This window comes from Chaetodon auriga, chromosome 10 (assembly GCF_051107435.1).
Source record: "Chaetodon auriga isolate fChaAug3 chromosome 10, fChaAug3.hap1, whole genome shotgun sequence".
Taxonomy (NCBI): Eukaryota; Metazoa; Chordata; class Actinopteri; order Chaetodontiformes; family Chaetodontidae; genus Chaetodon; species Chaetodon auriga.
The window spans coordinates 11999870-12017744 of NC_135083.1; the positions used below are offsets into that span (position 1 = coordinate 11999870).

At 42.5% G+C, this 17875-nt stretch overlaps 1 protein-coding gene across 2 annotated transcripts in view; it reads right to left on the bottom strand.

Annotated features, from left to right (window-relative positions):
- Window positions 1-285: 285 nt before the first annotated feature.
- The window catches only part of cacna2d3a (calcium channel, voltage-dependent, alpha 2/delta subunit 3a), a 111472-nt gene continuing 93882 nt past the window's right edge, over window positions 286-17875 (bottom strand). For both annotated transcript variants that reach the window (XM_076741241.1, XM_076741240.1), the window contains 11 exons: window positions 15379-15440; window positions 14936-14980; window positions 14780-14842; window positions 13005-13075; window positions 10892-10967; window positions 10710-10762; window positions 9470-9525; window positions 6841-6955; window positions 2567-2682; window positions 1370-1449; window positions 286-1187 (listed from right to left, as the gene is read on the bottom strand). In XM_076741241.1, coding sequence (XP_076597356.1) covers window positions 1095-1187; window positions 1370-1449; window positions 2567-2682; window positions 6841-6955; window positions 9470-9525; window positions 10710-10762; window positions 10892-10967; window positions 13005-13075; window positions 14780-14842; window positions 14936-14980; window positions 15379-15440 — 830 coding nt within the window. In that variant the 3' untranslated portion in view covers window positions 286-1094. The remainder of the gene's footprint in view (window positions 1188-1369; window positions 1450-2566; window positions 2683-6840; window positions 6956-9469; window positions 9526-10709; window positions 10763-10891; window positions 10968-13004; window positions 13076-14779; window positions 14843-14935; window positions 14981-15378; window positions 15441-17875) is intronic.

The following is a 17875-nucleotide window of genomic DNA, read 5'->3' on the forward strand; positions in this document are numbered from 1 at the left end:
GGGGCAGAGGCTTACATGAATGACAGAGGGGCGAAGCACCACACACACACACACACACACACCAATACATGGACGTGCACATGCACACACAAGCCTGCAACATCTCTGCTTTAGTGGAGGACAAACATGTCCCCACAGACAGCCAATAAGAGCAGATGCTGGATTAATCAGTCAGATCTGCCAACAACAATAAAACTATCTATAGGGATGAGAACTGATGCTTCATATTAACTCCATTGTTCTACTGAAGGTCTGCTTTCATCAACATGGCTTTCAACAACGGCATAAATTTTAAACATGGTTTTATTTCAAAAGTACACAAACAGGACCAATATTGTTCAATAAGGCAAAGCTCAAATATTAACAACCACTCACATCAGAGGACTCAAAATCTCATAGTCACAGTTTATGGGTACCACTTGCAAATCATAAATAAAACTCTTTTTTTTGTCATATATAGATTAGAACTTGTTATTTTTTTCTCATCATGAAAAAAAGATCATTAGACAAACATTTCAACACAACCCCAGCCACATATAATCTTCAGTATTATTATTATTTTTTTTTATCCTCAGAATCATTATTGTCCATGAAACGTCAGAGTGGGCCAGGGGAAGGTGCACCTGTCTTTCTCCACATGGGTGTTACGTGGCTCTAATGCCCAGTTCCAAGCCCAGCTACAGAGCCCAGCCCTTAGCTGCTACCTGAAAGGACTGAACGTAGTGGTGTGAGCGTCAGTGGGTTTTACTGGACCACTTGTGCAGTTTTTAAGCTACTATGTGCATTGTTAGCATTATTACTATGTTCAAAACTTTGTATCTCCCTAAAAATCTCTCTGTGCAGCTCACGTGATATTGATAAAGCACCTTAATGGTAACTACTTAGCAGCTGCTAACCATTATCAATCCTTTCAAATAAGTGCCTTGTAGGGAGGTACCTCAGGGCTAGGGGCTTTGCAGGTGGTGAGTTGGAATTGGGCGCAGTTTTGCATGGGGCAAAAGTGTTTTCTTCTGTGGCATCTTCGCGATTCTTTTGCATGCCGAGCCAAGCCGATCCAAGTCAAGTGCTGGATGGAGAGGCGTGGCCAGCTCTGGTCACCTAGGGAACAGCGCCAGGAGGACGCAGAGCAGTGTCGCTGCGAGAGATGGGGCGAGACCCTCAGCTCCTCCGCACTCCATTGAGTTCTCCTAGAGGGGGGGGGGGGGGAGCAAGATCCGGACAGATGTGGAACATTAAAATAAAGCACAAAAGCAGAAATAGTGAGGGGTGTATTATGACAGAAAGTACGACAATAGTGAGGGTGTGTGTGTGTGTGTGTGTGTGTGTGTGTGTGTGTGTGTGTGTGTGTTTGTGTTCGTGGAGCGGATACCTCTGGGTGAAAAGGGTGACAGGTATCGGGGCGCCTCCTGTCCTTTTGCATCTTCAACCTCTCGCACTTGAGAGATTCATTATGTGCAGCTGAAGTTAAGGCAATAACAGACTGTGTACCCTCTGCAGGGTGTTTTCCTGCTGGAGTGCACTTCTTGTTTATAATGGCAAGGAACGCGTGTTTATGAGCGCACCACGGAAAGAGGCTCTTGTGGATGCAGCGATGCTTTCGGGCACAGCGCGGTGTGCAAAAAGAAAAGGAAAGCAGACTCTGAGCGATGTTTGATGAGTTTTCTTTGGTCGCGTAGCAACAGGCTAGCAGGCTTTATGCTACAGTGAGCACTCAACAACAAAATAAACAGTGGTGGACATGTATATACAGTGTGACTGTGCTGCATGAAATCTCAGAGAAATGCACATTGCAGGAGAGCCCAGCTCGGCAATGTGGTGACGAGCTAAGTTCTTTCGGTCTGACTCCACTGTGAGCTGTGTCTGCTATTGATCAGGATCCCGTCACAGCGTGGGATGTTGTGTAACACAGTCCAAACACAGACACACACACACACAAGCACACACACATCCACACACACAGCACTGTGAAACAGACTTCTAGTAGAGTGTTGTCTCAAGGCCTCTGCTTCAGATCTTGTCCCTTGCAAAGCTCTCATGCCTTTCATCTACCAGAGGGGTAGAGAGCAAATAAACACCTCGAGGCTGCCCCACAAATTAAATATTCTGTTTCCTGCATCCCTCTAACATCGACGGACACGCACTGGTTGTAACTACAGTATTGTGATACCAGGAACAGAATAAATTCTCCATTAAAAAACATAAGCAAGTAATGGTTTGATTTTTCTCAGTGGGGGGGAAAGAGCCCAACTGGAAAGACTGCAGCAGACCAGCTGTTTAACACATTAAAGTTGCCCTCAAAAGCCATTCATTCATTTATTCATTCATCTTCTTCTGAGTCAGTTTATTGCTAAATTCATCTTTCACTTGAAATTGAGCTGTGACAATTGTTATTAGTTTTAGTGGCTTTTAATCAAGTTTTCTGTCAAGGTTTTCTGGAGCTGTTGCTTTTATTCGTCTTCACATCCCTGTCAAATCATCCTTCCCTCTCATTCAGGACACCAAGAGACAGGAATCCGCACACTGTGCTCAATCACCCCCACCTCTCCAGTTCTTGGCCAGCGAAGGATATACATGATTTCGATGGGGTCCATGGTGATTGGCTCAAACATGCTGCAGTCACACTTGTTGTCCACCACCACCATGAAGAGATTACTGCTGGGGATCTGCTGGATCACAAAGGACCTGCCAATCACAGCGCAGACAGCCAGAGACAGAAAAAGATGAGGAAGGAAGAGGGGAGAGGGAGCAAGGGACGAGTGAGAGTTGGATTGGCAAGGAGACAAGGCGCATGGGTATGATGTAAATTTCCATGTGTGTCAGAGGATTTGTGTTATGAGTGTTCACATTCTCCCCTGGCGGAGGGGAGATGCACTGAGGAGACTCCACTGGATGCATGTCAAGAAGATGACTTGCCTCACCGCCAGCTGTCAATAAACACACAGAGACACAGACAGACTCACACCAGCAGACACACATATATAGCATACACACATACTTCTCTAACTCACTCCATCCCCTCCTCTTCCTCTGTCTCTTCCCTTCCTTCTCTTTTGTCTTTGTTATGTCCTATCCAAGGCGAGCACCAATGAAGTGTTGCCGAATATAAAACACTCCAAAGGGAGACAAATGGGAACCACACTTTTGTGCTCATAGCTTCCCATGGCTGTGTTTTACTGGCCTGAGAGATCAGGCCTTGCCTCGGCCTCCTGGCCAGTGATTTACGACCGTGGATAAGCTTTATGAAGAAGAGAGGTCGTAAAGATGATCTCTTCTTTCTGTCACCCTTTCTTTCTTTATCTCTTGCTTCTCTCCCTCCCTCTCTCTTGCCGCAGCTGGATGATTTATCGAGTTCACTGTGAGGCATTTATCAGACACGTATGAGAACATGCACGTGTGACTGAGTGAACACACACCCATGCAGAAATCTTGCATACACGCACACACTTTCTCAACCCGTGCAAACGAGGAACTGAGACAAAGCGGGCGAGATCTGATGGGTCAAAATAGAACTGGTATCAAGAACATCTCCATCCGTACTAATTCAATACTATGACCAATTTAATCTGACCACAAACAGCCTCCAATCCCTGAGTAGCACCAATCCACCGCACACTAATACAGTTATCCCACCGTGACCAACCAAACCCAACCAAACCAGCCCAGCAAATAGGCCAAGCCAGTTCCAATCAGGGAGAATAGGATCTGCTGATGTTTAATAATCCGTGCTCACCCCTGCACAGCGCCGGGCCGGCTCAGCTCAGCCCGCTGATAGAAAGCAGAGCAAGTGTTCTTGGAGAAAAGACTTAAACACATCCTGACAGCACAGCTGCTGGCCTTGAACATACCCAGCGCTGGGAAGGGGAGCACTACACCGCATATGAATGCACACAAATACACACTTAGACACACAAAAGGATGTGCACAATACGCACGAGACAGACACTCGTGCACACACAAACACACACAGACGCTATAGACTGTGTCTTCCTCTTGACATGGCCTCCTAGTACTGTGGCTTTGGCCAGCAGAGAAACGGACTACAAAGACAGCCAAAATGTTTCTCTGAGAAAAGATAGAGAACGACAGGGAGAGACAGTGAGTGACACAGAGAGCCACAGAACGAAAGATAAGGCAGCAAAAGCGAAAGGGTGAGATAGATGTGGAGTATAAAGCTGCCGTGCTGCAGGAAAAGATAAAGACACACAGAGAGAAGTGGTGACAGAACGTGTCTTCGTTTCAAGGTTCTGACAAAACATATCACACAATCTGCAGTTGAAGCTGATAAAAATTAGCACAGCTTATCAACACGATTCGATCATGAAGGAAGACGTTTTATCTTTCCAGTGTCAGCTGTGCAGAAGCTCATTTCAGGGGGTCGAGCTAAGCTGATAATATTTCAGAACGCGTTCGACTTTACACGTGCTTTGCTTCTGATGCAGAACAGTAGCAATTTTTTTTTCTACCATTCATGGTAAAATCATTCTCTGCTCAGTTTTGGGGAGATGAAATAGTTTTGTGAGTCCTGTAGTGAATGTTCACATTTTTCCAATGATTTAATCATTGCATAACTAGCCATAACCATAACTGCACGCACTGTATGGTTTTCAGAAATATCTGTCATCACAGTTGGGAAATTTGACCAGTAATTACTGTGTGTGTAATTTAACAATTACTAATTCAATGAGTTGACATTGCTCCAATAAAATCTCAACAAACAGACTGGCGAGAGCAATGCTGTCATATTATTTCCACTTCTCTTATTACTTTTGGGGAAAATGGGCACCATGATCCCAGTATTCTCTTTTTAAGCCCTTTTACACACTTTACATGATTCCAGCATGCAGTATGTTCAGGGGGGACTCTGTCTGAAACGTTCCCTCATCTGCAAATTGCAGATACAAGGTTATAACAAAAGGTCCTGGTTGAGCAAAATGAGCCAGGAAAAAACCTGAAAATATAAACACGCAGTTAAAAAAAATGGAAAATGGCATCAAAAATCATCAAAAGGGCACTCTTTACCTTGAAAAGTTAGAAAGAAAAGGGGACAGAATAATTAGAATTTAATTTAAAAATCAACACTCAGCACTTAAAATACCCAAATAACATGACTGGTATTAAGATACAAATGTACATTAGTGAGTCCTGGTTCCATAAAGGTTAATACACCGGTTCTGTTTTCGTTGTCACACACTGTATAGTCTAAAAAGCACTTCTCTTCTGCAGCAGAAGCATTAAAATCTGTTTAAAAAGCTGCCTTACAGCACATTGGGAGTGACTTCATCCCAACATGCCCCATTATCTTAACAACACTATGATTATTAGTGTGACCCGGAGTGAAAAGATGTATAAAAAGACGTATTTCTAGAATCTCAGGAGAACAGATGAAACCACGTCTACATGTCTGACTGTAGTGCTTAAAATGCAGCTTAATGCAGCTTTGAAGCCTCTCTTTTCGGGACATTGCTGGTCTGGGACGGTCGAGAGAAAGAAAAAGAGCATGTGGAGAGGCTGGATATATGGCCGCGAGTATTGTCGCTAATAGTCCCCTTGAAGACCTTCTCTGGTTAGAGACATGACACACTCTTTGTCCTAACTCTCATGTTACAGTCTGGAGAAGTTGGCAACGCATTAATGGAGATTAAATCATCCTATAGGGCCACTTAAACTATTATATCATTCGCTATTATATCATTCACTAGATTTCATTGTTTCTTGTGCTCTGTCAGTCTATCTCACCCGTCAGGAAGTAATGGACAAATAGAAATACCAATATTACACACACACACACACACACACACACACACGCACACACAGTCATAATATAGTAAAGAAAGGTTTAACAGGCAAGAGCTTAGGGTATATTTCCTAGAGCATAAAGCACACACACACGTGGCCCGATGAAAATATGAGAGAAAGGCCTCAGTCAGCCTGTAACGTGAAACAGATGTTTATCACCAATATCCTCTATTACTAATATGAGCTATAAAATTCCACATTACTGAAATAAAAACTCCATTTTACTTTGTCAAATTCATTGTGCTTTAAAAAAGATTTATTTGAAGGCGACATGTTGCTCAGAGAGCAAAGCCCTGCCCGCTAATCCCGGTTCTGGTGTCATCATGGGAGATGAGGCCATTCTTCTCTGATGCACGCTTCTCTCATGTGTGTACGGGTGGGTGCTGTGAATGTGTGTGTGTGTGTGTATGCAGTATGTGTGTTTGGGGTCTGACTGCATCCCCAACCGCATTTCACTCCTAGCACCCAGGGCAGTGGTTACCCTGCTGACCTTGTGGGGCTGTACCGGCAGCAGACACACAAGGAAAACACACACACGCACACACACACATGCGCGCACACACACACACGGTTCTGAGCTTCCCTGGCAGTTCCACAGCTGGGAGCAATGAAGGGCCCATTGGAGGGATCCAGAGAACACCCCACAATTGCCTGACAGAAAAGCCCAAATTGTTAATGGGGACCACACTCATTTTCCCATTTTTAAAGGAAGCCTTTTTTTCCACCTCTCTCCCTCATCTCTAAATGCCTCGTATTTCAAACTGCCAGGGAAGAGAGTGAGTGTCTGTGTGTCTCTGATGGACTGCCGGGATAAAAGTGTTTTCAACAGACAACAAATGAGTTAAATGTGCTCCTCATTATCGTGGATTACAGAGATAAGAATATTTCACCAAGATGAGATTTAACGGGCTAATTCGCTGTTAGCATGCTTTATGGAGCGCAGGGTCCAGGTGATAGAAAAGATGTTTGATTTAGCATATATTTATACTGTTGTTGTTGTTATTAATGTGTGTTCACATGTGTCTGCATGTGTGTGGCTCATACTTGATGCAGCCGTCACAGTCAAGGTTGCCCGTGTTCTCTTTGATGGTTCTCTCGGAGATGAAGGCTGGGTACTCTGTGTCACATGGTACCTGCATGCTCCGACCCATCCTCTGAGCTGGAGGGAGGAAGTGAAGAGAGAAAGAAAGAAAGAAAGAAAGAAAGAAAGAAAGAAAGAAAGAAAGGAAGAAAGAGAAAAAATGAGTGAGAAAGTCATGGAACATCCACTTCAAAGTTAAATATATATTTAAAATACTTATGCAAATAAATTGTAAGCAAACACACCACATCCTTGCAAATATACAAGTTTGATAGAAAGCAGCATTTCTGAACCAGAGCTGCCTCTTGGATATTTCCAGTGTAAATCTAGGCCAGCCGTTTGTGCAGCATTGCTTGAACTCTCCTGCCACCCAGAGGTTTGAAACAGCTCTGCAGAATGGGTAGGACTGGTGGAGGAGGCAAAATCCTCCATTTGGGTCAATATTTTTTTAACGCAGGCTAATTAAAGAAGGGGCAACTGTAATCCACATTTGCATATTAAATATTAACATTTAGAGACATTTTATTTTTTATCAGGGTGACGTTCACACACTTTTTACAACAGATGTCTAAAGATGTGCGTGATTTGAATGGAGTGGTTTAATTATCGGGTCTCAGCAGTGCAGCATGAAAATGTGTGTGTGTGTGTGTGTGTGTATGTATGTGTGTGTGTGCGGTTGTATATAAACTATATGCATGTGAGAAACACAGCCTACATGTATAAACGTCTGGGATTAGTTCAGGTTGAGAGGCTGTGTAGATTGGGTTACAGGCTGCTAAATTGGGGTGTTTCAGCTGTGTGTCACAGGCCTGTGTCTCTATTGTAAAAAGATATAGAAAGTAATGCTAAGACCTGAGGCTAGCCAGCTGTGAAATTGTCTCGACTGCTTGGCGAGCAGCGATTCCCAGCTTCACTTCATTCGGGATAAGAGTGTGCAAGGAAAGCGTTTTATAGACTTTCATTTTGTGGTTCTTTCTCTCTGCCTCTCCCCGCTCTCACGTTCACATACGAAACATTTTTATATTAGTATTGGCGAGAATTAATACTACAATACGAAGCTGCTTAGCGAGGCTTTAATTTCAGACAGGCAAACAGCATTCAACACTCCATAAAGCATAAGACATCACAGCATTCGCAGCTTTGGCGGTAAGCATATGAGAATGTGCGTGCGTTTGTGGAAGAAAGTGAGACAGAAAAAGGAAGGAAGGACATAAAACCAGAGAGGGGTGGAAGGAGAGATAGACAGAGTGAGAAAAGAGAGAGAGAGCGGAGCCTTTTTTCTCCTGTTACAAAGCGGATATTGCTTCCCACCACTTCCAATATGACACACATCCTTACAGTTCATAAAACCATCAAGTATAACCCCCTCTGGACACACAAACAAATACAAATGTGCAGACACACGCACACACCCTCTCTTAAACTGAGGTCACTTGAGGTAATCTTGTGTTCTGCCGTTTTTACGTTTAGGGTTTGGATTGTGCCTCTTTATTCTGTTTTTCCAGTGGTCACACTGACTCAGACCAAGAGGAAATGAGAGGGGAGAGGGCGACGATGAAGACAGAAGGTCAGCGCCGAGGACGCTGCTGCTTTCTTCTGCCTTCCGTGTGACCTCAAGCATTAGGGTCAGCGTGTGGTTTGTCTTTAGATTCTTCATTTAGAAATAAAAATCCAAATATCAAAAATACATTTTGGTCGGTATTTTAAAAGATGTTAATGTTTCTAAGGGTGGATGTAAAACTGAAGGATGATTTCCTTTCTTCTTTGTGAGACAGGAAGGAAAAAAACCTTATCAAAACTATAAAACTACTACTTTAAAAAAAAAGAAAAAAAGGAAAATGAGGCCTTATTCATGGGACTCAATTTATTAAGTTAAAAACAATTAAGTTCACTTCATTTTGTTTTCCAAGAAAATAGTTTTATTTATTTCTTTTGTTTTACAAAGGAGAAGATCTGTTTCTGTCAATGAAAAAAAAAGTTTTGGACTTCAAATGAAAAACCTTTCGTTTTTCTTTTTTTATTTAAATAAACAAATGAAAAACATCGAGACTTTTTTCACATGTAATTACAGCCTGTAATGGATGCTGCTGGTGAGCAAAAATAAGCTTTTCAGTTGTGAAAAAAATGCATTTGTAAAAAATGAATTTCAACTTTCAATAAATTTCTATATTTAATAATAATAACTTCTATGTTATCTCTATTTTTTCAATAAGCTTGAACAAAGTTTTGTAGAAATTACACAAATGTGCAGCGAGAATGATCCTGAATCTTTTCCAAGATGTATCAGAATTATTGACAGAAATTATTATTTGTGGATCCGAATTATTTTTTCACTTTATTCATCTAATGTAACATCTGGGACTATTTTCAACTTCGGCAAAGATTTGAAATGAAATCTGATGAGCAGCATTTATAGTACATATAAACAGTGCTGCGTGCAAGCACCAACAGTATTAGGCGAGTACATAAACAATGATGCTTGTGTATAAACTGGTACTACAATTAGAGTATAAGCTGTATAGTTTTAGCGTGAGCATGTGTGAGTTTGCTTTTAACAGAGAACAAGCAGATCACCACAGAGCGCGTTCTTACCTTTAGCTGTGAGGTCAGAGTTCCACCAGCTGTACAAGTTAAACTCCACCAGGAATCTGCATGTGGAGAAAACATCGGCCATAACAATACACTCCGACACACGCTTATGAGATACATACTGTAACAGTCTCTGCTGCATTCCAACCATTTTTTACACACACGATAAAGGTTTCTCACCCATTACAGCAGAGGAAATAGTTTATTTTAAATCAACGCGGCACAGATATGAATCTTTGCTCATTGCCAGTTATCCCAGTTACGACCCCTTCGTGTTTATGCTTCTTAGATGCCTGAGAGTCTTTTAATTAAATCAACCATGAAAACTTTTTTCAAAAAGTGAGCGTTAAATATCGGGAGACAGGTTTGTGCTGAATCGGACTCTTTTTCTGACTAAAGTGGTAAATTATTACAATAACCATCTCAAATCTTTTTTTTAAACTTCAGTCTTGAACTTGACTTGCTGGTAAAACAGGTTGTTTATCTCATAAATCACATTGTGTGTACAGATGATTTGGTCAGATTTTCTCCCAGCAGTTCTCAGACAGACAATAAATAAATGCTCAATATGATGCTGAACTTGAAAAGTTCAAGTAGAAAAGTAAATTTGCCTTTTCCTAATTACACTAAATAGACGATCATAATGCTCCCATTATTTAGAGCTTACGATAGTGATAACTTACAGTACAGTCTGTGTGTGCTTTTTGTGAGTTGTACTACATGTGATTTATATTTAATGTGGCTGTTCACGAAGTTGTGAACTGTTCTAACTTTCACACGAGCCCACTCACTCATAGTATGTGATCATTTCTATTTTAAATTGATAAAGTGCAGCACACATGGAAAATGAAACACATTAATCAAAAGATCGCTGATATTTCGAAGACAAAAAAATGATCCACACCGCGCGACAGGCTGTAAAAATTAGCACAGACAACTCAATCCTCCCATGATGCACTGTGGCGACAACAGACCACCCAGGAAGACTCCGCAACCACAACATGGCATCGCAGGAGCACCCGCGCAACAGGAAACATCAGGTAGCCATTACTGTTCATGATCGCTGATGATCATGCCGACATACATGTGGAGGGACTCGTAAACAAACATACAGTTGACCTATAGTCACAAACACACAGTTAACCTCATCTGACAGGAGAGGCCACCGTACTAGTCCTCAAAAGCACGCGTATGCAGCGAGCGACAAACAGACAAAAGACACTCACATACACAGAAGTCTTACATGACAAGCTCAGTCAGGATCCACTTCATGGCTGAGAAGAAAGCAAAGTAAGGCTACAGAAAGGAAAAATGAGAGAGAAGATATCGATCGAACGTTAGAAAACACATAACACACACAGTCCCAGCTTTGCATCTCGTGGAGTGCAAACGAGGTTGAACAGAGTGACAAAATGCAGCACTCACATCCAACAGTCTGTGTCCGCTGTCACTGCTCTCAGAATAAACCCAGCACAGAGCCTGGTAGTCATACAGAGTGACCCTGAGTACATGAAGATGGCAAAGAGAGGACAGGGAGGGAGACGGACACATCAGAAAAATAGATAAAACGAGGTAAAGATAGATAGAATGTTTTTACAGATTCGACTTTAATAAGTAATGCATTAGTCAGGAAGACAGAGCCCACATAAGCCTTGATTCACACATTATCTCTGCTATTACATGCCCGCGGGGTCTTTTGGACTGCTGTGTGAGAGCAGGAAGGAAAGATCACACCTCTGCTATAAGTGCCGCTTTACCTGCGGATAATATATTGGATGGATGTGGCAGGAATGGGAAAAGGAAAGCAAGTGAAAGCCGAGAGCTTCCCGAGAGGTTCCTCAAAGTGATGTAGGAAGGTGGGTGTGTGTGTGTGGAGATGATTTGGGGATATTGAGGGGATATCAGAGGATTTAAGGGCTTAGTAGCCCCTGAGGGTGTGAGGTCTGGGTCCGTCTGGGAGATGTTATTGAAGGGGTTCCTAACACACACGTGCACACACACCTGCACACTGGACACTCTTTCTCACAGCCTGTGGATAAGTTGCTATGTACTTGACAATACTTTGTGTGTGAATGTGTGTGTGAGCATGTGTGTGATGAGTGGGCCCGGTCTATCCGCAGCCCTGGGCGATGTTCAAACCTCAGTCACAGTACCGGTGACACACAGCTCCAGCACACCGCCAGGAACCAATTAGCAGTAAGCCAGGCCACATAATGGTGTTAGCAGCAAACTCAGAGCAATGTAATATCTGTGCATGAGTGTGTGTTTGCATGCGTGTGTGATTACTGTAAGTGCGTGTGGGTGCTCTCCATTTGCTTTGCATGGGAGCACAATCTCGCTTTCGACCTCTTTAGTCATTTCTCTTTCTACTGCTTGTCTGAAAAAGGCGGCTAAACCAAAAGTAATTCAAAATAATTTGCGGACATTTGTCTTAATCAGCAGCCTTGATGCTGATCGGTAAATCCAAGCTGGCAGCTTGTGTCAACTTTAAGTGGTGCACTTTTAAAACGTCTTTAATGTTTTTTAATCAAGACAAAAACTGCGCTGCAACTTAGCACATTAATTCTCTGCAGATGGCACTGGGTTAAGACAGATCGCGCTGGATTCATTAGTGTTAAGATCCATAAGCTCCATTACTCATCATGCTAATGCTTCACCGACACAAGTCGCATTATTCATTCATCATATGTCGTCCCTGATTTTAAACGATCCCTCATCATCCGACATTAAAGATTCAGTGAAAGCACTTGTAGGCCTCTTTGTTTTTATGAGTGGGGCTGTAAACCACTCGCTGTCAGCTTTTTGAGGTTCATCCGTATGATAAACAGGCGTGGTTGTCTACTTGTGCGATGATTTGTCACCCGTGATTTTTATGCACTGAGACAGCATGGCTAAAATCTCCTCACCCACATCCCGAAGGCAGGACTGGATGCTGGGTACGGTCCTGGTGCCATGTTGGAAATGTGGTTATAAGCTCCTGTCCAAACGTAAATTTAACGTGCAAAATTCTCTAAAAATCCCACAAACGTTTGACCAAACAAGTCTGACTCCACAGTCAAACGACAATATGTGTCTGTCTGTGCCTGCTCCTCTGTATTTCTGCTCTCTAATGCTGGGAAAGTTATCCTCCTGGGTTAACTTTCCAAATTAATTGCAGAAAGTCACCACCCACTGCTGCTGGCGTTTTCCAGGAGACACAACTCTACAACAAGCACTATACGCGCAAATGTGTCTACGTGTGTGTGTGTGTGACTTCAAGTTTCTCCTAATTCCTTCGTTTCAGGAAAAGATTTTGCCGTAATCCCCTAACGGAGAACTCTGCTGAGCGAGGGGTCGGAGTTCAGCGCTGAATAGCTCAACACGATTGGCCAAGTTAAGAGCTGTCAGCGCAAGGGGAGACATGCTCTCATTCTGTGGCCTGTCTGATATTATGCACATACATTTACACACATGCATACACTCAAACATGCACTTGTGCTGGCACGTATGAGTACACACTCATACGCCCACACACACACATGCTGTTTGAAATACTTACCTCTTGAAAGAGCCCATCTGTAGAAGCTTACTCATTACAGCTCCCTCTGCTTCTCCAAAAAATTTCCCTGTCTGAGAAAGAAGGGAAAGAGATTTGATTTAATAAAACAAGTCATAACAAAATGTAAATGTTAAACAAACATAAACTTAAAGCTATGTGTTAATCATGCTCGAAGCTCTTGCAGACAGAAGTTGACACTTGCAAAGTCCAGATCAGACTGGATGAGAGACACAAGCCGAAAGCATGCAGACACCATCCCTCTCACATTGCTCAATGGTCTGTGGGGTCCTTCCTTCTGTTCTGCCAAATGACCAAGTGGCAATGGCCAAAGAGAAACATCAGTGATACAAACACACTGACTGCCTTTTTACGGACTGAACTGACATCTGCCATACATGAAGCCTCCCACAGCCATTTCCAAGTAACTCGCTCACATTGCATAAACACATGGCAAGCAGTTTCTGATTTTCTGCAATAAGAACAACCATCCTGTCTTTTAGCTGATCAAGCCCCCCTGCACTCCCCTCCCTCCCCACATTTCCTGTCCGTATCTAAAAAAGGACCCCGTTGAAGACCACAAGCCGAGGCGTGTCAAACTATGAATACATTTTTTCTTTATTCTACGTGAGTCGTGGCAGTGTTTGAACTTTTGAGACTCCCTCTCTTCTCTATGCACCTTGGAAGAAGGTGAAGTTGTGCCAGGAATCCCCAATCAAACCTAAGAAAGGCACATTTTCCTGACCACAGGGTGACATCTTCAAAGGTTTTGTTTTACCTGACCATCAGTCATTTACAATGACGCAGATCTTAGCATTCGAGAAGCTTGATAAAATACATGACATTACACAGTCGCTTCACTTCCTGTCTGTCCAAACTGCTCGAGGCAGGTGATGACACAGGGACAGGGCTATCAGACTGTTAGCATGCATTAGCCATATCAAACACAGGGCTGAGAGCTACACCCTCCATCCCTCCACATCCTAATTTTCTTGACATTTGGGAGGCAGAGAATCCTGACTGCTGCATCGCGCCCCTGAAACTTCTTCCAAAAAACAGCGTGAAATTGGCTGAAATGCCTGGTGGTTCTTCCAGCTCACCTCAGCAGACCTACTCAAGGCCCCTCACACGTTTAATGCAACGTTTTGCCAGACCACATTAATGTTACCTTGTTAAGTTGGTGGCAGTTACACAACATTACAATGAGTTAAACAGCTTGACAAGTGGAACCCTAAATGCTCCGTCACCTCCAAATTAAGACTGGATAACGTACAAGGAGCCAGCGAGTGAGAGACACGTGAAAAGAACATGCAGACGAGAGGAAGGGCAGTGACAGCCAGCGGACTGGCTTCTGGATGAGCCAAAGCCAGAGTGACAGCATGTCTGGTGACAGCTAAGCAGAGGGTACATGCTAGGGCAGCACCATGTCTCCTTGAGAGTCTAAACAACAATATGCATGAGATGCAGGAAAAACATTATGAAACAGGAAAACAAAAGCCGTAGATGGGCACCGTCGATTAAAATTTGGACTCCACACGTTCAGCCATCTATACCTGACTTAATGTAAACTATATATTTGCACTTTGCACTTGGGCTAATAGCTCCTCTTGACTTAAAATTACAACAAGTTTCCCACTTGTTTCCCAGTTGCACAAAAACCAAATATAAATGTGTTTATTACAACTATGACTACTTTAAAACAGACTATTATACAATTTGTTCTTGCCTTATTTGACTCTATGTGTGTATGTTTGTCTCTCTCTGTAGTGATGCCTTACCAAAGTATAATCCTCTGCTACCAGAATGAAGCCATTGTTGTCAATGAGGTAGCAGTTAATGTTCTGTTAAATAGAAAACAAAGTGTTAAAGCAGCTGGACGAAGTAAAAGTGACAAAATCATGGATGGTTGACAGAAAAAAAGAAGGCTGACCGACCTCGTCATCACAGCTTATGGAGCATTTCCCATCTAATGCTGCACACTGTAGGATAAAAAACAAAAGAAAAGATAGTTGCATGAAAAAAAAACCTTCACTGACTTTCAAAATCATGAAAGTGATTGATGACCTTCATGTGTTAAAAGTTCTACCAAAAGATGCAAACAACTTTCATGGGTCCTCAAGTCATTAAATAATTAAATCTATAGCATGTAGAAAAATGCCAAGTTGTTATTAAAGTACAGAAATATGATAAAACAAAGTAAATTAAATATGCTCACAACCAAGCAGTCAAAGATATCAAAATTGGTTTATTTATTTTTTTAATTTACTTGCCCTTGTCTTTAAATTATATGGATTTTAAACTACTCCAGCAGGTAGTGTAGTTGGTAGATACACTTTCAATATGCAAACATGCAGGATGTGTGTTTATGCGTGTGTACCTGTCTGCTGGCTGTCCAGAATTTCTTCTGAAAGAACTCCAGTTTCATCTGGATGCCCACAGCTGAAAGAGGGACAACACAGTCACTGAGACGCAGCAGCGGGACAGGATGTGTGTTATGTGTGTCGAAGTGCAAGCGCACTGTGATCTGTATCAGAGCAGAAGTCATCCTACAGGCAAGAGAGACATTATTAACATACACACAGAGTCAAAGTGCATCTTCCATTAACCCCAATGGAGGGAACACTTCCACTGCGGCAAACCCCTGCTGGACAAAAAGGGCCAAAAAGGGAATTACACCCTGCATCATACATGTGTCAGCTTTTTTTTTCTGGAAGGCTTAGTGTATGTGTATGTGTATGTGTGTGTGTGTGTGTGTGTTTGTGCAAGTAATACTGTACTATCTGCACACATGTTCACAAATGCCACTAACCACACTCAAAATGCAGTTTCACATGATTCTGAACCAGACCCCTCTCTCTGTGCCCACATGAAATCCATCTCATTTCTCAGTCTGCCTCCCTGTTGTTATGCCGACAGACATTTCCAGAGTTGGTATACAGAGCTGCTCTCACGTCCATAAGCCTCATCCCAGCAGGTCCCTAAATGCACAGATCTGACCAGAATTCCTTGCCTGGAAAAAAACAGTGGCTGACATTAAATGTGTCAGCTTTTTCAGAGTTGGCTGAGGAAAGATTGACACATTCACCACAGGGTTTAACTTCCCTCCACTCCTCCTCATCCTCCTCTCCCTCTACCCCCTGCTACTAAGACTCAGAGGACCCTCGCTTTCTCTCAGTGAGGGTTTGCCATGCATTTGGGGTCTGCAAGTCTTTCCAGGAGCAAAATGTAAAGCTTCATCCAAAAGGCAGAATAGTAGCAGGTAATAAACTGAACGAAAGAGAAAGTGGCATTCAGGTATAAGCCTATTGTTGTATACAGAGTAAATGATAAAAACTGCCATGCAACTATTGTTTGCTATATACTTTTTAGCTGTGTGAAGGTACGCTAAAAGAAGGAAAGAAGGAGTTGTGTAAACCAAAAGCATAACAAAAAGATAATGCACAAAATGTGAAATAGATGCATACATACATACATGCAATAACCTCCAAAAAAGAGGCATTGCTCTGGTCAAAAGTGCCTTCACACTGCAATGAAATAAAGTTGGTAACTCGGTAACAATGAAAGTCATGAAACCCCCTTTTCTGTAGCTGAAAACATGACGTTTTGACTCTTAAAGGTGGGGTGAGCCATTCTGGAGAAGGAGTGTTGAAAGTGCCATCTCTCTCCATACGATTACACACTAGCATGCCAGATTTACCATCCCTCTCGCTCCCCCTCGCTCCTCCTCCTCCCCTTCCCCTTGTCCTGTGCATGAGTACAACGCCACCTGTTGCTGATTGGCTGGAATAGTGTTGTGTGGCTCAGTCTGAGCCCCTTTGTTTGCTTCCCATTTACAGAGCCAGTGCTGTGTGCAAAAAACAGATCTTCTTTCAGTGCACATGTGGAACCAACAGCGCGCACATTGAGAGGAGATATTCACCGAATTTCAAATTCAGCAAAAATCAACACTCTTTCTCCAGAATGACTCACTTCACCTTTAAAAGGGAATCTCAGTCCTGGCTACACACTGCCAAACACACATTTCATTTTCAAACTGGATGTCCCACATGTGTACAAGTAAATTCCTCTGAAACACACACACACACACACACACACACACACACACACACACACACACACAAATAAATAATTAAACTATAATTATGTTGCACAAATGGTGATTCTATACACAGCTACACAAATAACTCATCATATTATTACAATATAGTGCATTTGCATTTTGGAATAATCATTAGCATTATCATGCTGTTGGTCATTAACAGTAGTATATATACTACAGTAGTTGCAGTGGAAGCAGTAATTGTAAACTGGTTAACATCCTAATGCGGTGCTTGCATAGAGGCACATTTGTGTGACTGTGTTGTTTCTATGATACCGCATGCAGAGAAACAGTAATGAGTTACTGAAAAAAATGAGGAGGGCACGGAGACGTGATCCAAATACGAATTAAAAAAATAAAAATACAGTACGCTTCACTGCATGTCAACACGATGATGACAACAAATATTCCATTGGTTTGCACTCCTTTCAGTGCATTTGCGTGATTGTTGCAGTGCAGTGGGGTGCTGCTGTGGCCTGTTTTAGCCCTTGCCCAGAGGAACAGGTGCAGATTATCCCGTCATAAGCTTTGCCAGATCCTTTCAGCAGCCCACCATTTCTACACCCACATGGAAAACCCAGGAGGAGAGGCTAATTTAAGATGCTGGGCAACAGCAATGGAAACACACATGGTCTAAAACCAGGGAGAACCTAGACCATTAAGCCAATAAAAGATATCATACTCAAAAAAGCTGTAAAAACAAAGGAAATAGTGACTGAGAAGGAAAGAAGATAAGGAGGTATAATTAAGCTGTCAGACAAAAACTGTGAATTCT